The sequence below is a fragment of the Dermacentor albipictus genome, chromosome 1 (genome assembly GCF_038994185.2).
Source record: "Dermacentor albipictus isolate Rhodes 1998 colony chromosome 1, USDA_Dalb.pri_finalv2, whole genome shotgun sequence".
NCBI lineage: Eukaryota > Metazoa > Arthropoda > Arachnida > Ixodida > Ixodidae > Dermacentor > Dermacentor albipictus.
In genome coordinates, this window is record NC_091821.1 from 166417097 (window position 1) to 166442468 (window position 25372).

At 42.4% G+C, this 25372-nt stretch overlaps 1 protein-coding gene across 21 annotated transcripts in view; it reads right to left on the minus strand.

Annotated features, from left to right (window-relative positions):
* The window catches only part of LOC135911558 (uncharacterized), a 412939-nt gene that overhangs the window by 213451 nt on the left and 174116 nt on the right, over positions 1-25372 (minus strand). For 17 of the 21 annotated variants that reach the window (XM_070528859.1, XM_070528854.1, XM_070528861.1 and 14 more), the window contains 3 exons: positions 20557-20577; positions 8693-8917; positions 421-581 (listed from right to left, as the gene is read on the minus strand). In XM_070528859.1, coding sequence (XP_070384960.1) covers positions 421-581; positions 8693-8917; positions 20557-20577 — 407 coding nt within the window. The remainder of the gene's footprint in view (positions 1-420; positions 582-8692; positions 8918-20556; positions 20578-25372) is intronic. The other 4 variants (XM_065443905.1, XM_070528837.1, XM_065443897.1 and 1 more) reach the window with 2 other exon arrangements.

The following is a 25372-nucleotide window of genomic DNA, read 5'->3' on the forward strand; positions in this document are numbered from 1 at the left end:
CTTCTTTTTACACAAAACAGTTTTCATTGTTAGTGCAAAACAATGGTGCTTTACATAAATTTCATATCATTTAAACTTTCAAGCACGCAACAAAACAACGAGAGTTGGGATGGGTGCATTTCTTCCCTCAAGTGAACTGGCCCAAACACTCTTATGGTTTCAGATAATTAACCAGCATGGCAAAGGACAAGTCCTTGTAGGTATAAAAATCTGACTATGAGACTAGGTATTGCTTTTAGAATTCAGTACAGAGCAGGACCTTCAAGTATTTGGTATGGCTGGTAGGCGCATAACAAGAACAACAACTTGTTCCCTCACAATTAAAATGTACAGGGCTGTTCGCTGGCCAGCAAGGACTATTGTGGTGAATATCACAAAAAAAATAAACCTTGCAGACTTTAATAAAAGAGATGTACGCACCTTCTCCTTCAAAGCTCTCATTTAGGACCTCCTGAACGGCTTCCTCAGAAGCCTCAAGAGTGTGCTCTTTCCACGTTTCTCCATTGTCACTGCGAAGGATGCTAATCTCTCGCTCCTTGCCTCGCAGTGATGCAAAGTGAGGCACTTCCAGAATCACTGGCCTGCATTCCATGAAGCGCACATTAGGCACACAACCAGAGGAAAAGCTTGCTTGATAGGCTTGTGCAGGTATTTGCAACATTCTAATGATCAATCGAATAGCAATCGAATAGTATGCTATTCGCAACTTTAATTTCAGCATTTGGAATTTTCAATGTATTCAAAACAAATGAATATAAATTTGAATACATGTACGATCACCATTTTCGGTTTCAGTAAGCAAGTCAAATTGTCAATGACACAGCTCATAGCCAAGAGAAGCAATAGAATTTGTTTACAGTGGCCAAATGATTTTTTGGATCTGCTCTATTATTCAAATATCCCTATGCCACAGCCACCTTTACTATTGAATCAATGTATAACGGCAATCGAACTTTCAAACACTGTATAGTGTCTTCCTCAATGGACGGTTTGCAAAAATACTGCTGCGCATGCACGAACACGGCTGTCCCGAGCGTTGGTTAGACACGAGAAGCAGACGAACAACCAACGCAGCCCCAGTGCGCCTTGAGACGCCGGTTTGTGGTAGTTTTGATAGCGGTATTTTCGTGAAAAGGCCGGCGTGTTGTGTTGAGTATTGTGCACAAATTGTTTCACTAGCAAACGGAGCACGAGTTTATTTTGGTTTCCATTCGAGAAGAGCTATCCGGTGAGGAAAGCAGCATGGATAAGCAACGGCCGGAGATGCCATCACAGCACACAACTTGCTCGCTCTTCGCAGAGCCGGTTCTCATCGCGCTGCTTGTGGGCGCTGAATTGTCATATGCCAGCGCCATGAGGTTATTTTGGCCTGCAAGCTTTGAGACACCCTTAAGCACAGCCGCATTTTGCCGGGAATGCGGAAAGCTCAAGATGGACGAGGACGGACAGCGCTTGCGAAAGCGCAGTGGTGTCACTCAATCAGTTGTAGCTGACATGTAATTATAATGAATATTATAAAGCGATGTTGAAAATGCGCCTTATATGACAATCAGCACCCAGTACTATGCCATTGAAGTGATCGAAACACCATCCGAGGGCAGTTGGTGTCGCCGACGGGCAGCGCAGAGCAACCACTGTGCGACGGAGTTCATTTGGTCGCTCTTTTCTGCCGATGGTGTACAGTCGAACCCTGCTACAACGAACGCCGCTTCAATGAAATTTTTGCTTCAACGAAATATTTCCAATTCCCCGTCAGCTAGCCATAGAAGACAATGCAAAAAAGTTCTCGCCACAACAAACAATTTTTAAGACTTGTTTTCACTTCAACAAAATTTTCGCTCGGCTAAGCTGGGCTTTAAAATTTGTTTTGCGATAAAATAAACATAACCCCAATCGTCTGCAATTTTTCATACATTCACGCCGCTTAGGTTCACCGAAAATGTGCGCCCACTCCACCGTTGCCAATAAACCAACTCGTGAAGGGGCGCCATTGTTTGGTGGTGATGACGATGGGGCTAGCCACCTTGCGACAAAGCACACGCCCACTTTGCCAAACGGGAGTCACAGCCAATCTGTATCCATCCTAGGTCACGCGATCGCTGGCACAACGCGGCGACGCAGATTTTCATTTGTGCTTGTGCATGCGACCAGCATGGCGACAAAGCGGAAGTTTCTTTCCTTGGAGGTGAAGGTGCAAATCATCAACAAGGCTTCGAGTGGCAGAAAGAAAGGAGACGTTGCAGCAGAGTTCGGCATCTTCAACAGCACGCCGTCGACAATTTTGAAGTCGAAGGACGCGATCACCAGCGCTCTTTTTGCAAGGCATCCACCAATCAGAACAAGTTGACTCAAGCTGCACACGAGTATCTTGAAAAGGTGTTGTTTACATGGTTCCTCGACAAGCGTGCCAAGAAAATGCCACTCAGTGGAAGCGTGCTGCAGCAAAATGCACTTAACTATGCTTGCATGCTCGGCATCGACGATTTTAAGGCAAGTACAGGTTGGCTGACCCGCTTCAAGGCCCGACACAACATCGTTGCGAAAGTGTTGTGCGGCGAACAAGATGCATCGGCCTCGCCTCGTGCACTGGATGTAATGGATGCTTTTGACGTCATTCGTAATTTCATTGACGCGCACGATGATGATGTCGCAATGCAGCTGCTGACCAAGTGCGAACATCGCACCATGGCGATGATGACCAAAGGACAGAGGCAAACAAAGATGACAGACTTTTTTCGGAAATGAATGACGTTTTTGAACGTGTAGTCAAATCTGACAGTGTTATGGGTCAGATTTCGTCACAACAAAAGGTAACCAACTTTTTCCGGAAATGAATTATGTTTGTGAGTGTGTAGTCAAATTTCACAGTGTTTTGGGGCAAATTTCGCCACAACGAAATTTTTCGCGCGTCCCGTGAGTTTCGTTGTAGCGAGGTTCGACTGTACAGATACAGTGAAAGCTCGTTAATTCGAACTTCAATAATTCGAATTTATGGATAATTCGAACTGTACGATTTGGTCCGGCCAAGCTCCACAGAAGTCTATGTATAAAGGAGTCCGTTAATTCGAACACGAGAAGGTTCCCTCACGGATAATTCGAACTACGCTCGCCTGGCACACGGCCAGAGAAACGCGCCTACTGCCTACACACAAGGCTGTATTGCCTCCGAAACGGAGAGAACGGCGAGAGAAGGCAAAATCGGAAAAAAATCTAAACGACGCAGGGTCAGCCAGAAGGCAGCGGCGGCTGCCGCCTCTCCGTTCTACGTAACCTCCGAGACTTCTTGCCCGCTGCGAATCTCGGAGGCTTCGCAAATCTTGTACAGCTGCTAATGCTGTGCGGAGATGGCACGGCAAGCGCCAAAACACAGCGAATCAAGTATGTCGCAGCTGCGCTTGCAATCAAGGACCAACGAATCAGGGCCTTCGCCACCTTCACATGTTCAGCGTCTTTGTCTGGGCAGTCTTCATCGGTTGTGCACCTCTGTTTTCAGCTTAGGAGGCATTGGCCGTCGCGATTCATTGTGATGGTGTTAAGCCTCGGCTAACGTTCGTTTCGGTGGACATCGGTGGTGTGGCACAGTCGGACCTAGAGCTTCGACTCGAAGATGGCGTGTGCCCGCGGCACACGCCATCACTTTTTGACTCGCCAAATTTCTGACATACCCTACTGCTTCCAAATCACAGTGTACTGTTGCTCTCCTTCACTTTCATTAGTTCGAACTTTCGTTCATTCGAACTGAAGCGGCTTCCCCTTGCGGTTCGAATTAACGAGCTTTTACTGTATCCAAATGTATTTTTCACATAATTAGCCTCTTAATATTTATGCATGCGCTAAAGAGTTCGCAAAGGACTATGCATTCAATTAATTGCTAGCACAAGCTTCGTAACCGGTGACACCCACGGCCAGCGAGCAAGGCCTACCGTCTTCATCGGTGGCGGTTAGTGCCTACAATCACGAGAACGGCGCGCCGTTTGAGACTTTCCCATATTTACCGTACGCGGAAAAGGACCGTTGTAATAAGACAAACACGTCCTTGAAACCTTGCTTTCTTGCAGATGGGCCATATTAGTACGGTAAACCCTCCTAAGTGGAGCATATCATGCTCGGCACGCTGACTTTGTCGGCAGCCGCCAATCGCTTGACCCGGTAGGCCTAGCTCCCGGTTGTTGAAGCCGTAGCCGACGGCGCTTACAATGAAAATGCCGCGAGTCATAGGGCGTTTATTTTCGTGAGCATTTTAGTGTCTGGACAATTATGTCGCGGTTAAATGAACACAGATTTCATTTTCTCTATACTCTGTCACCGTGGTCGCTGCGTCTGGCCAGTCTGCGAAACCAAGTGTGGACACACGCCGACACATCGGCAGGGTATTTCGAGGACGTGCACTCCGCTCTTTGTTCAAGGAGTGCATGTGACTCACATAAGTTCCATGCTAGCATCAGCAGCCTCCGAATACACAATATTTTTAACATAATCTTCTTCCTTCAGTGCCTAGCCTAGATGAGCCTGGCGAATGGTGGCAGTTTTAGAAAGCGGATACTGCCACACACAGTCAGTCTGAATGGTGCGCTTCGAGAAGTCGGATGTCCATGTCATGTACGAAAACTGGAACGGAGTGACGGTGTCTTCAATTATTTTTGCTGCAGTGAACATATGTGGTTGCCGTGGCAGAGGCCAGGCAGAAGCCGAGAAATGAAACTTGCTCTCTAACCACACACTCTCACACGCAGAGCGCTGCAGCTTTGCCTGTTATACGCCAGATGGCACTCACTATTTTGCAAACCGTCCATTCTTGGACCCTACCTGCACACACAATGTCAGAAAAATGGTGCTGCAAAGAAAGTTATTGCCATTCAGGTTTCCTCTCACACTGTTGTTTTCATTGGCAAGGTGGCATCTCGGTTTTCTGATAGCTGTACGGCCAATGTGAATAGACCTACATTGATTTAGTGCCAAACCATAACTTTAGTCGCCAATGACTAACAAAGCAGTGCTTGTTAGGCCTAACAGCAAATGCAGTGTGACCATGAAAAAAAGTTGCCACTGGCCAGTGTGGCAGTGGGCAACAAATCGTCCTTTGATGAGCATCGAGTGGCTCATCAGTGACAGAGCCTTAGATTATGTGCACAACTAAAAACTGTAGAAGCGACGTTCGAGTCCAAACACAACCAGCCAGCAAGTTCGTCTGTGCATTTACTGGACAAAATGGATTAAGCTCATATGTCAGCAGAAAGCACTGAGCTGAATTTGCGCATCACCGCCTAACCTGTCAGCATCATGCAGTCAAGGTTAAATACATCAGCACAATGCAACAACACACAACACACATGAGACTGTAGAACTATGTTCAAACAGCACAACTGAAACAAGGTCACACAGAGAAAGAAATACTGCTCCACAATAAGCGCTGATTGACAACTAAAGTGCTACTTGAAGAATGCCAGCCTTTATTTATATATTCAGCCCAGAATAGGCATGCGTACACAAATACATGTACAGTCGCATGTCGATAATTCGAAGTCTAAGGGGCCCGAAAATATGTTCAAATTAAAAGAAGTTTGAATCAAAGGAAGCTAATTGAATGGCGGACTTACCTGCAGTGGTGCATGTGCACTGAGCTAACCCATGATTGGGAAGTTCCACAACATTTATTCAGACGTATTTACAAATTGCAGTCAGTTATTAGGCACATCGGCGCTCATACTGCGATAGGAAACGGCGGGTGCACGCGTGTGTAATAAAAGGAAACATACCATGTCCTGTGACAATTGCCCCTTCGAACTTTTGGTATGCTTCACCGCGTAACATGTTGGGGAAAAGCTGACTTTCGGGAACCAGTATTATGTAACGCGCCGTGCTAGCCACGCTTCGAAGCCATTGGCGAGGATTACAAAGGCAAAGTCAGCGCCATTGCTAACAGCAGCGAATTGTTTCAATGAAAAACACGGCACCGAACGGCAAGAAGCTTGGTAGCTAACGTCGAAGTAGCTAGGCCTACCTACTTTTTTCAAGTAGCTAGGACCATAGAGTTTCCTACAAAAATTACTAGAGGGAACTCTGGCGCTTGTGTCTACGGGAGCTGCAATGCGAGCGGTTGTCCCAGCATGGGAATTATGGGAAGTACATGGATTTGCCTAAACTTCGTCTTTCTGGCTTCAAACGGCGTTGTGACTTCGTAAACTCGTCATTTTCAACAGTGTATTGCGTAATAAATAATTAAATAAACATCATTAAAATTTCCCGACGGCAGGATTCGAACACAGGGACCCTAGCACAGAAGCTTGATATTGAAACCGTTAAGCCATGGACGCATGTATCGTCAAGTGAATGAAACGCCCTTATGAATTTATTGTGGGCATGCCAGTGCCTTGAGACGTTTGGCGCATTTCGATTCGGCCACCTGGATAAGCTCAATCGTTGCAATTAATAGCAATTGTATGCGTTCCCGGCGTCTTCTGCACTTCGAAGAATATAGATTGCGCTGAAATATACGACAATAAGATTTATATAGCGTAATATACAAAGCCACAAGAACATCTGAATCCACAAGCCCAAAGATTACACAAATCCATGTACTTCCCATCATTCCCATGGTAGGACAACGACTGCAGCGCCAGAGTTCCCTCTAGTAATTTTTGTAGGAAACTCTATGGCTAGGACTGGCTAGCTACGGCTGTCAGCTAATCTGCGTGCGAGAGCACCGGCTCTAGGTGGCGCAATAATAAAAATGGCGGTGGTGGTGGCTTCGATGAATGCCGTTTCGGACCTGCGGTCATGGCAAAAAGTCCGGAAAGTCGGACGGCGAAGGCTTTTGTGTCCGAAATTTCCGACGTTCTTATAGACTGACTATGGGGTACATGGCGGTGCCGCGACACTAACAGTAGTCACTAACCCGTCAAAAACAGAAGTAATCGGTGATGCATGCCTGCACACGTGCCTGTGCACAAATTTCCGCCACGTATTTTGTACGTTATTTTTGTTTTGTTTTTTCTTTCGCATGCGGCGTTGAGTCTCTCCTACACTCTTCTATTACGGGGTCAGCGGAATGCTGGTCGGAGGCGCCACCGTGCGATTTGGCGCGCTGCCGAGTGCATTGTCGTAGAGCTGTATGTTTGAATTAACCGTCGCAAATGCTTGCGCGTGCGAATTACCGGGCGTTTTCACCCATTGCAATACACAACTTTGATGGGATCACACTGTCAGTTCCAATAAACCGCAAGTTGAATTAAGCGTGTTCTAATTAACGAGATTCGACTGGACATGACACCATCAGAGGCCATCATGCAAAAAGGCTACTATTTCCTTTTCTGATGATGCATGAGAGGACACACTTACCCAGCTATCTCCAATCTTTCTAACATAAAATACCTCTATTTCTCTCTTCTTGGTTTTTCCTTTCCCTAGGAACTTCGTCTTCTCAAACATGGGAGCACTCCCACGCACACTCGAATGGACCGCTAAATGGCTTCCATACCCAATCATTAAAACACCATTCTATTTGTCCTATAGTATATGCTTTATGTAAATCTAGTAAATCATGTTGTGCGTGCAGTCAGTGAACCCAGTTTTATTTCTGGTGGTGCACTGGGACCTAATTATACTTTTTCATTTGATTACACACCGTAGACAGCTTGCAAGAGGCACTGAAAAGTACATTCACATTATGTCGATTGGATACTTTAAGTTGTGCTTATTTACAATGAAGGCACCAAATAAAACGATAGACAAAGGAAGACGACACGGGACAACCACACAGGCACACTAACTGAGCGTTTTATTTCTTGACACAGGAATAAATAGCTGCTCCCATATTATAATAGCTGTTAATAGCTGTTAGTGCACCTACGTGGTTGTCCCATGTTGTCTTCCTTCGTCTGTCATTTTATTTGGCGCCTTTATTGTAAATATGTATAACCAACTCGCCCACCAGCACGTGCTCAGTTAAGTTGTGCGACAACTTGTGCACATACGACACCGCATGCACTGGTCTCTGGTCTTTGCATGCTGGCTTGAAACATATCCATTTTTCCTTCTGCAAGATGGTTTCACATGCTGAAATGATTAGAGAACAGGGAAAAACCTGCTCCCATTAACTGTGCTGTCTGATTTGATAAACTTTGCTTATGCTCGCATGACTTCTTCGGTGCTGCCTTAATACATGTTGCCATTATGCCCCTTTTAATCAATTTAGAGTGTGCACTGCCATAGGGCAACATGGTTTTCCTGGATTTTCTTTTTTTGTTTCAGTCATGCCATTTCAGCATAGTTTGAAAAATGAATTAACTAGCCCTCACGAAACTGTTCTTAACACATCAGACCGCACAATGGGCTAATTTTAAATGGCCCTCTGGCCTGAGCACCACAATATTTCAAGTACAGTGAAGCAAAACACTGAGCAACATTCTGCAAACAAGTTTTTCTGTACTGCTGGGCAATGTAAAAAATATTTAACTTGCATTTTTCCTTGAAGCTATCTGTTTAACATAACTCTAAACCGAGATGAAACACTATCTTTGTAAATAAAGGACAATTTTTTTAGATTTTCTAACTTCTGGCTCTTGTATCTATTCACTCCTAAGCACTATTACTATTCACTTTTAATTCAACTCAAACAAAAAATTGATATTGCAGAATCCTACTGTTTGGTTTATGCCCTATTCCCCATCTGCGAGTAGTACTGATGACTCACCCAAGGAACTTGGCTCCTGCAGGCCCAACCTCAAGGATGCGAGAGGCACAAGCTTCTCCCTCAAGCAGTGGAGGTGGGTGAGGAAGCTTCTCCTTGCGCAGGTAACGGCAAGTAATACGCATAGGCATCTGCGCCTTGCGCGGCGGGATGATCACCCTAACACCAGAGTGTCGGCAGCCACGCATGGCGCCACCCCGCGCATCCACCAAGAAGCTTACAAGAAACCTGGTAGAACAAGCCAAGCAGTGTAGGTAATTATTAGAAATAAAAATCTACACGCCAGTTCTGAACAAGATGAAAGAGACAATATGCAATACAAGAAAATGATGGCACCGATTCCAAACCAATCACAGCAGTCAAACCAGCACTGGCCACAAGCTGGTGGCAAGTGTTGATCAGGTGAATTAGACACTTCTTGCATCATACGTCATTTTAGTTGCTTTTTTTACTGTTTGGTGCAATGATGCCACTTTACGTGCCTAGTACCACCTTCCTGTTAACATCGAGTGAAGTACTGTGCAGTCTCAATGATACAATAACTACAAAAGCGTGCAACACTGGGCTAGCTGGTATTGCATTTTGTAGTGTGAACAGCGCAAAAAACTACAACTGAGACACACACGACACAAGCACTGTATCGGGTGTGTCGTGTTGTGTGGTGTCATGCGTGTCATGTTGTGTATATCATGACGTGCATCTCGGTCCTTGTTTCTCGCGCCGTTCCCAATACAAGATATAACCAAGAAGAATGTAACAAAAATTATGTCCATGGTACCTTCTGCATATATTTTTTTTTTATGTAGGTGTGTTGGTCAGAAGCATTACTGCTGATAGAACAATATGTCCAGTTTGCTACTCATTCTTTATCATTGTTTAAGTTCAAGCAATACGATTCAAGCTCAAATATTGCTCAACAATTTAAAGGGGTCCAGAACCACCACTCAGGCTCAGTGAAAAAATGAAGTCCACTGATAGCATACGCTGCTGTGAACATCTCGGCCAAATTTTGCAGTCATGCACGATGCGTGGAACTCGCAAGCGAAGTGCAAAGACACATATTTCTCACTATCTTTTCAAACGAGGCCTTCTCCTCAACAGCTTTGAAGCTGCTGGCAGCCTGCATATGGCATATGGCATATAGACCACTGCTATTGGCTGATAGCTGACATCAATCAAAAAGGGTGTTTGGATCAGTCTGCGTTTTCCTGCTGTTACCGTGTATACTTATTGAGGCAGTTTAATAAACAGGCTGAAGTAAGCGAAAATCTGCTTTAAAATCGGTATAAGAATTACATACTTTCGCAAGAAGCCAACTATCATCCACTCACACTCGGCCACGGCCACCGCATAGGAATTAAACTTTGGCCCCACTACTTAACAGTATTGTAGCTGTTGGGTTTCGCTAATTTCAATTTGTTCTGAACAATCAATCACCCTCGAACCACACAAAACTTAAGGTCGGACCACACATAAGTGCACGCACGCTCACTCTTGGCTGCTCCTGGCTAGACGCTTTGGCACTGTGGCTTGCTGAGGACAACTTCGTTTGGCGTGTCATAGGCGCCAAAATCAAGAATAGTGTTGTGTATGTGAACATCCGTAATCAAATTTGAACAGCACGCCAAGGGGACGTTCAGTGACGCAACATTGTGGGCACGCCCTGCTCTGCCATAGCCTTCACAGAGCAAGCCATTGAAGAAGGAGCGGGAACACCGCAAAGGGGACCAAAGGTGGTCTTTGCCAATAACTCCACTTCTGCTGAACACATTGAAGTACTTTTTGCTGCAAAGTATTTCTGATGTAGTTTAATTTAGCTTCAAATGCATTTCTCAACTTTGATAAAAAGTGCTTCAGGGCGCCTTTAATGTGGAACATAAACTGCCCAATTTTCATGAAACTTTAATATGACAAAAGCTTTTTTTTCCTAGCTCCATACACATGCAGAATATGCAGATGACATACATTTAAAAGAAAATATTTCTTTTACCAACTTTCCAACTGTGGCACAGCCAGAAGCTCAGAAAAAGAAATCTTTTCTTTCAAATGTGCATGGCCTGCATATTCTTTCAACAGACAACAACCTGATTTTTGAAAACATCCCTTTAGGTATGTGTTTGTGTGCATCTTTTTTTCTTGGGCATCAAAAGATTGTACAGCAAGCACACATATCCTATTATGGCCCACGAATGCATGTAGTACTATGAACAGGGTACATTATCAAGCTTAATATGGTAAAACTGGGCACTACTGTGGCTGATTTTTCACTTTTCATAGTCTCTACATTTCTCATTTTCATTTTGTCTAACTTTCACAAAAACAATACACAATTAAGAGTCAATAAAAGTTTGCAAAACTGAATTGCTTTTTAGACAGGGAAGCATTTATTTCAATTTTGCTTCCTATTTCCGAAAAAATAAATAGTGATGAACTTGGCAACTTATCACTTATGCTGTAAATAATGTAAGTGAATATACTGAGCACTTAAAGGGACACTAATGAGCAACACTAAGTTAGTTTACTGGTAGGAATTATTTTTTTTTAATATGCAAGCTACATTTATTTGGCGGGAAAAGATAGCTATTACCAGGAAAAGAAAAGTGATGTTTCCTCTTTTGAATTTGCTACTCTAACAACAGTGCTGGTATACCAGTATAATGTCTCGATCTTCAAAGTAAGCATGTTTAGACTGTTTATGTTATATTCTTTTTTTTGCAACTAGCTAGATAGAGTCTCTGGTTTCCTTAGAATTCAATGTAACCCTTGTTTATTGATAAACTATTAGCAAGTCCTGTGCAGGTGCTCTTCAAATCTTACGTTGTCACAAGGAGATTTTGCATGAATTTCAAGCTCATCTTTAAGTGTTTCTTTTCTTTATTTGTTTCTGCCTTGCCAAGACTACACTCATAGTGAAGCTGATGTTTCTGGTATTCCAGAAGTGTAATTTACCAATATAGCTGAACTTTATAGTCAACTTTAGTGTACCTTTAACATTGCACTTCACACAATGACACATGACCTGTCTTAATTAAGTGGTATAGCTAAACAAGAATTCATGGAACAAGTAAGCTGTTCCCACTAGACTCCAAATACAGCTAGCATATTATTATGGCACCTACTACAACAAAACATTACTAAAATATACTGCTAATAGAAAGTTATTAACACAGTGCCAGCGCTGTAGCAAGCTCTCTGTGGTACATGCTTTGGTGCTGCCAATATGCCCGCATACAAACTAGCCTGACTGCCACTATTGAGGCAAAAATTAACTTGCAATAAACACAACATATGCGAAACTTACGTAAACAGCGGCTCAAAAACATTTAGGTAACAACAACAAAATTTTTTTTTTAATTGCAAATGCTGTTGACCATCAACTTTTCCGCACAGAAGTGCAAAACAAGGTGCCCTCCTGAAGGAAGTATATGGAGGTATGGCATACCAACAATGATTATGTATAGTGTTTAGTGATGCAAAAGCCAGGTATGGCTGAAGAGCGCCAAGAAATCATACCAACAAGCCCACACTGCAACATTAGTTGGCCAATGCCACCTACGAGGATGGACAATCATTACAACAAAGTAATAAAAATAATCAAGTGCAGCTCTCTTTACAACTTCATTATAGCAAAGTTTTACTGTATTGAAATGATAACTAGTGAATTAGTTAATTATCCTCTGTCTCACAATATGTTGGCAGTGAAGCAAAGCTGGAGCAGGTGTCAGCCTCAATCAGGAGCACACACTGTCTCTCCACGCAAATGCGATGTGAAACTGCTAGGTCAATGGGAAAGTTAACCTTCGTCTTGAACAATTCAATACAAAGAAAAAAAATTATGTTTGCATCCAAATCAATGCTTTTTGGCAAATTTCTTAGCCATCAGTTACGTCAGTGCTAATTAAATCAAACACACTTCAGCCATATTTTTTCTATTTGCCACTGGCTAAAGTCTCAGTCATCATTACGATTTTTATTGCCTTGTCTTGTAGCATTCGGCAAGTGGTTAGAGAACCTTCTGAAGTGCATTCCCCACATATCACAGCAGCATTTGTGTTTCCCAGTGATGTTCGCAAAACACAGCAGCATGCTACATTTTATCGAAGCTAAACCCAGCAAGGTTACGAGCTTTCAAGAAGTCACACTGGCCTATTACCAGATGACCAGAGCTCATGCATCATCACTTACTACACACAGCAGAAAAAAAAGGTACTTCCTCGTTTTGAGTTAGCTGAAAATGATAGCTGGTAAAGCTTCCAGTTGAACCAGTAAACACTATCAGAGAGTGAGACTGCGTGTCTGCGAAGCGGATAGCACAACACAAACCTGAAATAAGTAAATAGGTGTGAGCATCTTGCGCTGGAGTTTGAGGTATAGCAGCGGCGCCTGGCGGCCGCGGGAAACACTAATGGGTAGTACCAGCTTGGGTAGTACTGAGCTCTGGCTAAGGCGATAGCATGTTTCTAACCTGAGTTTTGCGTCGATTCACACTTTCTTCTGCCCTGTTGTGAGTGCGAAAAGGCTCGACACTTTTCACAGACCACGTCGACCACGTTGCGAGCTGGCCGCGGCCTATAGTTTAACGAAAACGGACTCTCCGTGGGACATAATGTTGGAAGTAGAAGGAATCGGCCACGCCGATTCGGAGAGACTTAGCTCAGCCTCGAAAAAGCGTCACCGTTGTTATTGCTGCGCCGTGGGCTGCCATGAACAAGAAAGCCTGAATCTCAACATCAAATTCTACCATTTTCCTTCAAGGCCTCATGAAGCAGAGCGCCGGGCAGGCTGGATAACTGCAGTTCATCGCGCTGGGTAAGCTAAACTTCACGCCAGGCTGACTACTTCGCCTGTCTTGAAGCTTGCTTAATTATCTGTGTAGTTAAAATCGGTCTTTTGCACTCACAGTCCCCACGGCAGATCGACATAGCAGCAGGCATGGCTGGTGATTCCCGATTGGAGACCTGGCCACAGCGACAATTAACAATTCGACCGGTCCAAAGTGGTGAAGTGACCAGGTGTGTGCAAATGACCCCAAATGGTCGGGCTGATTCGGTAACAATTTACTACTCCACTACGAGCAGCACAGGTTAGAGAGTTAAATGTGCTCATCCTTGACCTCAAGCCAGCATGTTGAGGCAGCACAGCAAGGTAGTATTGATGGCAGCGCATCAATGTTCGAGCGCTGTCATTAAAAGGTACATCAAGCGAGCAGCGCACGAGCTCGCGCTATAGTGCGCTTCGCACGTACGTTACTGCGAGCTCATATCCATTGCATCAGTTACTTATCAGTTGCTAAAGGAACAGATGGCCGCTACTACAGTGCAGGCATAACTACTTGTCTAGCGGCATGCAGTCAGCAAAGATTGCAGGAGGCCCGCCGTTTCGCAGCTTGTCGAAAGACCGCTGCCGTCGCAGCGCATACGATCGTGCGCTCGAACAGTTCCATAAACATGATGTCTGCTTATTGCTGCTGTGAATTCATTTATAGCAAGCATTTCCTCGCGTTTGTGCACCTGAATCTAAGCGTGCAAACCTTACCTGAAGTTCAACTTCGTACGCGACTCGCTTCACTTGCGATTGACACTGTGCTAAAACTTCGTCGCTTATTTCTTGAGCGGCATACATGTATTCGGCGTTGCATAATTTCTTGCCTTTATGCAGCGTGCCACCCCTGAAAAAATCTTTGGCACCCGATATACGCTGTAAGCCGTGGTACAACACAACCGAAAGTGGCGGGTCCCTATTGTTAATGTGCTTTCCGAAGCAGATGACCGATCTTGGTACTACCCAGTTCAGGACAGAGGCCGCTTTTTAGCACCATTTTCACAGCGCCCCCTGGGCAAAGCAGGAGCCCCATAAGTAAGGTTTTCATAATACTATGAACACATTTCTCCCTTCTATGACGAAAAACATGCTATTTATGTTCAATTTAATGCCGAATATTACACTAAAATGATTGACTAGATTCTTTAACTAGAAAATGAAAATGATGAATATGTGGCAGAAAAAGAAAAGCGTACAAAGCATCAAGACTGATTAGGATGAGGTCGTCAGACTATATCACTTGCGTAGATAGCTGTACATTATAACTTTTAGAACACAGTCCCAAATGCCATGCAGAGGCTCCTAATCTTGGCTGCACTGCCAACAAATCGTTAGGTATAGTACCATAGTAATCTAACTTGTAATTAATAAACGAATTTTGACACTGCTATGAATCTTGGCCAACAAATTATTTGGTCTCAAATCCGTTGCGTTTAATAAGTGTACAGTCATCATTGAAACACCTAGTATACCATAAACATTACTGTAATAAGTTTCCCTGTGCTTCAGTCAATGTCAATGCGTATCGGCATTTTCCATTCATTTCGTGTAGAATATGCATGTAGTGCGCACCGATCGACGTGCCACTGGTGGCGGCCTTGCGCAGAACACTTGGAAAAGGGACCAGCCGCACGCCGTAGTTTGCTGCGTCGTTGATCCTGTTTCTCTGTCTCATTCACGTTTTCAGAGCAAAATAAACAACACCCCTCACATGTGTGGGATGGCTAAAGCTTCAAGAAATGTCAAAGAATTGTTCCACGGTGGCGGGCTCAAATACCGGCAAAAACATGCCAGCGATAGCCTTCTAATCATTCCCGGCAAAGCCTCATCAGCGGAAGCAACGGTGCAATGGATCACCGCCGTTCGGCAGGAAATTTCTTGTTCTCATCCTTTCCTTTCTCATGTCGGTGTTTTTTCCACTCAACCATATTTAGACGGGTAAGCGATGAAGTTCGTTTGCAGTGCAGCATATGGTTTAAAGGCAGTTCACTAAAGTTCTGAATGCCATTTGCCACTTCTACTGTTTGCTGCTTCTTTACCACATTGCGCTAGCTACGCAGCACGACTGCACGAGTGCATTGTGTTGTATGTTAAAGCTACTGAAGTTTGCAAGAACTGAAATCGTTGGTTTTATGCGGCCCGGTAAATCCTCGCACCAGCTGTCGTGCACTTCATCCTTTTGCATCTATTTTATGCATGGCTTCGCGCATGTTGAACTGTTGTTAGTTGCTTCATGCATAACTGTTGATTTTCTTTAGGTGCGAGGTTTTCCCCCGGCTTCATTTGCAAAGTGTCTAACTTATGCTGTGTCTTATAGGAATGATAGCAAGCAAGTGCTTCTTTAACAGCTTTATTCTTTTCGCCCGAGGGCATCTTAGATATTGTCTTTTTTGGGGAAATGTGTTTAGAAAATAGGTAGTTCAGGGAGAGAATCGCTAATAGTTGCTGTATATGGTATTTTTGTTCCATTTTCACTGAAAAGTTCACATCACATTTGGGAAGTCATCACACCTTGATGCTGTCTGAGCAGACTTACCACGCCAAGTGATTTGTTTGTTTCACAACATAGCCCCTTTTTGAATGTGAATTTTGTACTCAACTGAATTCTTTCTTATTATGCTTATGCTGCAGAGGACTAAACCCTGCCTTGCCGCCAGCACTCATCTACTTTGACTGGCGCTGCTCTGCCTTTAAATATGTCATGAGGCATCTCTCTATAGTGAAATTAACAAAAAAAAAAGTACTCAGAAGTTGGTCAGACTTTAGCTTTGTACGTTTCCAAGCAGCTCCCTTGGAGAATTTAAAATTGCAAAAACTGCAGCGAGAATGGCAGTTCATCGGCATATACGCAGCAGAATTGCATCGGCGGTATAGAACTAACACGCGCTTTTATTAACCCGTGTGTCTGGTGACTTCGTTGACTAGTATACGTGTTTCTATCAATAAGTTCGCAATTACTCTTCTTGAGGCGACTTTGACTGCACTTATTCAGTGATGTCACATGTATTCATCGGTAGAAAGATCACAACAACATGTGCAGACATCGCACCGTGCGGATTTGTTTGAGATATAAGTCTGCACTAACGAAGGGTGCTTATTATTGAGGTACAAAACAGCATTACAGCAAGGGTAGAATTTTAAAAAACGATCGAGACATCGCATTACTCAACAAAAGTTAGCGGCTAGTTGACATGAGCTCCACTTGATGTAAGTGGGGTTTATGGCATTTGTCTGCAGGACACACCTGGCACGCATGTGGATCAGGTTGCCCCAAACATTGGCAACACCGTGTTCATACCCGCTCCCACAGAGGCCAGCGTCTTCCCTACAGCTGTCACTGCAGAAGCAGCAGCCTGGCACCCAAACAAAGGAGAAATCACAGCCATGAACTTTAGCCATCCTTGCTGCAAAGAGTTGTCATCTGCTACTGCTCCCAAGCGTACCATCGGAAGCGCCCACTAGATGGCTATCAGTGGCGCCTCTATAGGCGATGCATTATGTGTATAGACAGCACCAAGAAAGCACTTGCAAGTGATACAACATATAGAACCTTTATGCTGCAGCCCTACAATGTTTCCGAACACGCTAAGCATGTTTTGTTTTCAAATATTATAACAGGTTGCACGCTACAAAATCTCTGTGCTAAGTTCACTTTTTACTTGTGTACTATATAAATTAAGCAAATAAATGTATAACTAAATACTATTAATTAAATCCATACCTATTTTTTCAAGCATGCCTAAGCTACCACTATTATTCGGTCATTTGTGCCATGTGCTTTAGGGATAGCAAACAGCTTCTCCATTCTTGTTAGAAAAATTACATCTTGGAATATAAAGGCCATCGAAAAATTGCTTTTCAAATCCCTTTTACAAATCACCTCGTGTAATACTGAAAATGTCTGTAAAGTGAAGTGCTGGCAGCACAAGCAGAATCTTTCTGTTGATTGTCTTTTACAGATACAGTCTAGGCAGCTAATTTCCAAGTACCACTTCTGGCTGTTTAACAACATACACTTTCAACAAACTCATGTAGCATGAATGCTCCCCGAGTTTGCACAGTACACACAGGTTGTCAACAGGTGGTAAAAAAATTATGCACCAAGATTATTTAAAGCAATGAAGAAAATATCGTAGTGCTGAAGTTATTGCACTGTCGACATGCAGAATGGCATTGTACACAATGATGTGATCTTATTTGGTAACCATTTACCACTGTGTGAGCAACGACTCGTATGCAATAAGTATACCACCATTCAACATAACAGCAAAAAAATTCTAGCTGTACACTTTCTATACTTTCTAAAGTGTACAAAACAGGTGGCTTGAGACAATTTCATAAGCAGCAGCACCACTATGGCAGTTTCTTTCCAATGCAACATAAAATTCATAATTAAACCGCCAACAAGGTGGTAGCTGCAATTCTCAGAAAAGCAGACACTAAGCAGCAAATGAAAAAACAATTATGTAACAAAGGAGCCACGTAGGAGTAGTTGACCTTGAAGCATAACCACACTTGAAGGAATTAAGAGGTGCACTCTGCACTTGCATATTGCTACTTGTTATGCACTCTGAAGCATAGAAGCATAGAGCGAAAAATAGACAACAAAATGTATTTAAAGGGCACTTATACACTGCATTTGCGTTCAAAATTTTGAATACCGATTGTCTGCATCATGTTTCAGCAATTTTACACACATATTTAAAAAAAAAAGGCATTAAAACCGACTATTCCCTGCATGGGCAGTGATGTACACAGCACAACTCATTAACTGTCAGTCATGGGCAAAGCTCTAGCGCTATTTACTATAGTAGCTATTACTGGACTCCCACTATGTCTTTGAATTGGCTCAGCTATGTCGTGAATGTTACACTGGCTTTATTAGTATTTGGTAAAGGTGGCTAGAGGTGTCTAGTCCGAGTTTTAGGTCTTGCAAAATGGAGGTGATGAACGATGAACACAGGATACTTGCCCTGGAGGCAGGGCTCATGTTCTTAGACTTAAATGTGCCCTGGTTCTTACTTGGGTAGGTGATGAAAAAGAGATGCCATTAGAGTCACTGTGAATGTCAGGCCTTCAACAACTGTTTTCACAGCTGAATACATTGAAGAATTTCAACATGTCAAGCTTTTATCTGTGCATACGGCTTATTTCCAAAGAGAAAAGTGCAAATGCGGGCTGTGACAGACGCCCACAGCAGTACTGTGCAACAGAAGACATGACTAACAGATATGCAGTGAAACTTTACACAGACAGGACTGCATTGGAGATAGGTAAGGTGGTTCTCATCATCGGATGTGACCACACTCTGGGAGAACTTCCACACCAAGTGAACATGAAGATGAAAGTAATTAGCAGAAAGGAACAAGGCGAAACTGAACCTACTGCATACAAGTAGTACTGTAACTTACTTGTCCTGCACCTCAACCAAACAGGTGATACCACAACTGCTTGATAAAACTCATTTTTGCATTTTGTAAGCATTACACATGTAAATATGACTTAGGAACGTACTTGTTTTTAAAAAAATACACTGAAGCATGACTGCAGTGAGGTTCAGTGCAATAAATAAATATGTAATGGCCCAACCAATCATGTGCATACTATTAGCTCCTGTCACCAAATGTTTATTCTGTTTTTGCATTTATTTTTATAAATTAGAGCTCCATAACATGGCCAAAAAGTGCAGTGGCCTTTACAACTTTTACACCACACAGCCAAAATGAAAATTAATCATCACGCAAGTAGCCTCCCCATTGCAAGACTATACCACATGAAATCATCGCACCTACATCAAGTGGCATGGCCATGGAGAAGAGGAACTGTTAGAAAAATGCAAACGATCGCTATATATGCAGAAAGATGCACCACCACTCCTCTGCTCAGCAGCAGCATACAATGCCGCTGCTTACAGGGGACTGAGAGAAGGTACACCAGAAACATCCTTCTTGGAATCCCTGGGACAAATCCCATGCCTGAACATTGCTTTAAGTATCTCTATGCCTGTGTCTTGTTTCCTGCTCTATGCTTTAGTACACATAACAAGCAACATGGGCCAGCTAGCCCCATCTATTGATTTGCTGCAGAACACACTTCTCAATTCCTAGTTTCAAGCCCATGACACTGAGTTCTGTATTCTCCAATCTTCTGTCAGCAGTTGCACATACATATAACATTATTAGTAGATTTAAAAATAAAAAACTAAATATTAGTTTGTTAATATTTATGAACAAACAAACCCTTGAATGCACGTACCATCTCACAAGTTTAGTCGGCTCAGCAAAGCTTATTATATAACTGTTACAGCAGCAATGTTACAAAATAAATTTATAAAAAGTTACAGCAGAACACTTTTAGAACACGGTATAAGCTCCTTGCATCACGATTCACACTACGCATTATTGTAAGAGCAAAGAAGAGTATCAATCCAACCTGCCTGTAAGTTCTGTGAAAAAAAAAAAACCTGTTTTCAATTTTAAAACTGTACCTTCATTCTTATTTTGCTTTCAGAATGAAAAGCATTAGGCTACAGATTGACAATTATGGTTAATAAACAAAGCAATCAGCAGCTATACTTCCAAGCATTACAGACAACAATATTTTCTGAGCAGTAACGACACAAAAGAGCTTTATTATTATTATTATTATTATTATTATTATTATTATTATTATTATTATTTAGCAACCATAAATGACGTATTTCGAAAATAGATATTGGAATTAAACTGCATGTAACAAAGAACAAAAGGTACCATAAAGTTTAGTTAGCTATAAAGTTGTGTTCAGCACAAGTTTTCTCAACTCCAGATGCAGCTCCTTGTCACTTTGCTGTTAAATGTGTCCTTAAAAGGTTCTGCTGCAAGCCACCTCTGCATAAAGCCACTAGAGCACATCGAGCAGTGACAGCCACACAATCAGCGTGGAGCCCTTAGCAGCCTGGGGGCGTGTAAACATTCAACAGCAGCAATGGGGCATATTAAAAAAGTATTGTTGGGTGCTTTTATTATTAATGCTGGTGAGTACGGCAGGGTCAGAGGGCAACTTACGTCTTCCACTTTAGCTTGCTACTTTGGTTCCAAAGGAATCGTGCAGCAGAGGGGGAGAGAACAGCCACAAAAGGAGGGAGAGGAGGAAAAAGATTACCAGGTTAGGCACATCAACAGACAACAGCCAGAAAAGCACAAACAGCCAGCCATTAGTAGTCCACAACACTCATGCAACCCTTTGCTCAGATAGCACACGCCATACGCCTCCCCAATGCAAATGAGCCTCCTTTGCTTCCAATCTTGGAGTGGCTTGGACAAGCATGATGCTACTTCAGATGGCCAAAACGCCAACATTGGAAAGAACTAAAGGTTTTGTCACCAGCAAGGACCTGCAACTGCACGTACATACTCACATACAACTAGTGTGAGCACATATACACAAACTAATCCTTGCACCTGCTTTAAGTGTACTGACTAAACCTGTACGCACCAGCCTGACAATGAAGCTGTTCAGGAGCTTTCTCTGTACTTTACTCCGTTTCATACAACAGGTGCAACGCTGTGGAGGCTAGAGATACTTTTTGCAGTGGCTGAGTTCGCACTTAGAAATAGTTCGGTGTTTCTTGACCCGGCTTTTTGTGTAAATTTTTTTTTTATAAGCTCAGCTCTGAATGAAAAAAAGAATTTGACCTTAGAAATAATCCATGTACTTATACGGCTGCTAACACATTGTTTTAAATAAATTTGCCTTTTGTTATTTCTTTAATTGCAGCCCGTCGCGGCAGCCTCACGGGCATGCTCACGCGAGCAAGTGCCGCTGGCGCGCAGCGAAGCATATAGATGGAAATACGTGGAGCGATACATTTTGGTGACCGAACTTCTTGCGTAGCTTCCACAGCATTGCACCTGATGTATGAAATGGAGTATATATCTGACTCAGCATATTTACTGAGAAAATAGAAAAACAGACATATAGGTGTATCCACGCTCTGCCCACATGTAGCTAGCCACCACTACAAAATTAGCCTATTACTTATGATATCTAGCAAGACTGACGTATCAATAACACAGCTGTAAATGCATTGAAAGAGTGAGGAGCTTCCAATAATTGATGTTTCACAACAACCACTTCAGTAAACAATTTGACAGGACTGAATGCTCATGAAAGTCCCATCTAAAGATGTGAACAATAGCACAACTGCTATATTCAAAGCATACTTGAAATGTATAAATGGCATCACACAAAGGAACCGTGCAATGGAACATCATCTGCCTACCACACTGCCACGCAAACATAATTGCCATTAATCAGCACAGTGCAGTTGCATGCAGTCGTGGTGTAAACATAAGCTGTCTTGTGACGATGATAAAAGACCATGTCCTACTAAAATATCTAACAAACTTTCAAAGATGGTTTATGACCTTTATATACTGTAGCCAAACTATCTAGCTTGAACTATTAAAGCTACTCATATAAATTTATGCAAATGCATTTTTTAAAATTCATTATTGGATATTCTAAACCTCTATGATTGTATTCCAAGCCACCAATGCCATGGTTTTGCAGTTTCTCAAAACATGGCCCCTTTGGTTAAAAACTCATCACTGTAAGCAGTTGACATCTGTAAACTATTGCTGGTATTTTCAGGTTTTGCGTTGACTACTGCCTTTCACACCTACTCAGAAAAAATTCATCTTTTAAGCCAGTCAACAGCAACTCACTAAGCTTGCTTGTTCTCTTGGAAAGCACTAACAATGTATTGTACAGGCCAAACAATTAACAACATGAAACTCATCACACTTATTCTAAACAAAAGTGCTCAAAAAGTGCTACTGTCTAGGGAACAAGGGTAGTCTCTACTCTGAACAGACAGCACAATTGATAGGAAAATCAAACATGAGTGCTTGTTAAAGATCACATCAGTAAGTAGACATGCTATAAGAACAAGAACAATTTCACTGAGAGATTAAAGATGGTCTGTTAAGATAAACCAGGCTGCTTTAAAGTTACGACCAAACGTACTGCTCACAAGCTCAGAAGCATACATCTTTCCCGTTTCTAGCACTGTTCACTCTTTCCAATGTTAACAAAGATCTACAACTGTTTAGGTGAGCTTAACACATAAACTGTTGGAAAATTGTGATGTGAAACAGGAAGAAAGGGAGCAAGAATTTTGAATATGATGGCTATACCAATGTTTTAAGTTTATCTTGAAATAAATTTGACTTGGCTGTGTCGGTGGAAACAGCTAATGATGCCCTAAATTTGTTTCACCTTCCTCAGTATCAATTTTCTTTTACTTACATAAATCAACAGGCTAAATCCAACAGGTATGATCTCTTAAGTTCAATGAACTACAATAACACAGACATTTGGTCCATTTCTACTCAGCATACCTGCCCTGCGCACCTACCTCAGCATACGGAGGATGTGGGTTCGATCCCGATCTACAGCAAATTATCTTTTCATCTAATTTCATTTCCCTTTATTTGATTATTTCTACATTTCATTTAGCCATAGCAGCTTCCTCTGGCTTCACTGTCTATCACTTCAGATGATTGCTACAATAGCATGCTACTGGTTCTTGGTGAAATAAGTGGCAATGTGAAAGCACTTTACTTCTGCTTCACGTGCAAAGGCTGCACCATATTTTGCATACCCTTCAGCCATAAAGGCTACAACTGCAGTCAAAGTAGGCAGTCATGAAAAGCCTCAATATACATGCATTAATAGGCAAGTTTTCCATGGTGCAACTTACTCAACAGCAAGATTATAATGAACAAATCTACGTAAAGTGTAGCTATCAGATTCAAAATGACCCATGGCTTCCAAATTTTAATGCACTATGCACACAACTTCTAAATCTGCCCCTGTGCAATCTGGAATCCCTCAGGGCTCTGTACTAGGGCCTTTATTGTTCTTGATTGTTATAAATGATTAAGTTAGGGATCTTCCTGTTTTGGCACGGCTTCGCAGATGACTGCATTATTTATAAAGAAATCCGCACACCGGCAGATCAGGAATTATTAAACAATGTGTTAACTTGCATACAGACATGGTGCTCCACGTGGCAAATGAGTATTAACATCAAGAAAACAGTGGCAATGCAAGTAACACGTAAGGTTCAATCTTTTAAGTTCACTTATGTCCTCAATGGTACCAGTCTATCTGAAGTATCAAGTTATAAGTACCTAGGACAATTAATTAATCATGATTTTCGTTGGAATGATCCCGTGACCTACATAATTAAGAGAGCTATGAAATGCTTAGGATATTTACGCTGATCTTTAGGTAAATCAATGACAGGAATTAAACTCTTGGCCTATAAAACTTATGTAAGACTGATCCTCGAATATACCACCGTAATTTTGGACTAACATTCAGAAACTCAAGAAAGTACAGAGGAAATCGGTCAGATTTATTTATAACTTTTATAGATGAAAAACATCTTCTACAGCCCCTTTACAAACAGCCAATTTGGATAGCTTGGAGACAAGGCGGTGTCATGATAGACTAAAACTCTTCTATTTACTGTACCACGACAAATTAGGAATAGATAAGAATTTATACTTTCAACCAGTACAGCGACAGCAAACTTGATCCTTCCACTCCAGGAAAGTCAGTGAATATTTGGCCAAATTGAATGCTTTTAAATACTCGTTTTTCCCACGTACAATCTGTAACTGGAATGAACTGCTTGCTGAGGTGGTCGAAAGCCCCACTATTTCATCTTTGATGAGCGCACTTGATCGTTTGCAATAAGTACTTGCCTTCTATTTATCAAGCGTTTTTGTCATGCATTTTCATTCATGTGCGTTCGTTCTGAGCTGCAATATCGGATACTCTCTTTATTATGCGCAGTGCCAAGTGCTGTTACGCGCAACATTAGGATGCTCTTGATACGGAATTTTTGTATCCTTGTATCGTTCATTAATTCTTGTATTGTTTCATACCCACTCCTGCCCAAGGCCTGACACTCAGGCCGGCAGTATGTACCAAATAAATAAAATAAATCTTTAAAAGTTGCCTGTGGCAGATATCACAATTCCAGTTCTTAAGCTGGTCTACTCGAAGCGGCGAACAATGCTTGCACAAAAAATTGAGATGCAAAATTGACTAATTAATAAAGATTCACAAATTAAGTTTTCAACTAATTACATTATCGCCCATATTGCAATCTTTTGTGCAAGTAGTGTCCGCCGCTTCGAGTAGACCGGCTCATAAATTAGAATTGAGCTATCTGCCACAGGCAACCTGTAAAAAATTTTGAAAGTGTTTGCTGAAACACCCTGTGTGTGTGTGCGCGTGTGTGCGTGTGTGTGAGTGCGTGCGTGTGTGTGTGTGTGTGTGTGTGTGTGTGTGTGTGTGTGCATGTGATTTAAACTGATCAGACATTCACATTGCCCTAACTAGCATCCTCGTACTCAAATTTACAATACATGTGTAAATGCAAGTGAATTTCTACAACTAAAAAGCAAACAATTTCTAAGTGACTTATGTAACTTAGCAAATACAAACTACCAAGAGCAAGAACTATACAGGGTCCTGAATATTTTGCTGCGTGTGTTCGAAAAAAGATTTTGGGCTCACCATAGCCTGTTCTTGCTCAAATTTTGCAGAACGATGGCATTTTGGCGTCAACTTCGTTTAGTAAAACACTTGCCAAACTGAATTGCCTGACTTTTAAGAAACAAATGCAAATTTGCCTGCGCATATGGGGATGCAAGCTGTTGCCGCCATAGAGTTTCCTACAAAAATTACTAGAGGGAACTCTGGCGTTGCAGTTGTCGTCCTACCATGGGAATGATGGGAAGTACATGGATTTGTCTGATCTTCGTGCTTATGGATTCAGGCGTTCTTGTGGCTTTGTATATT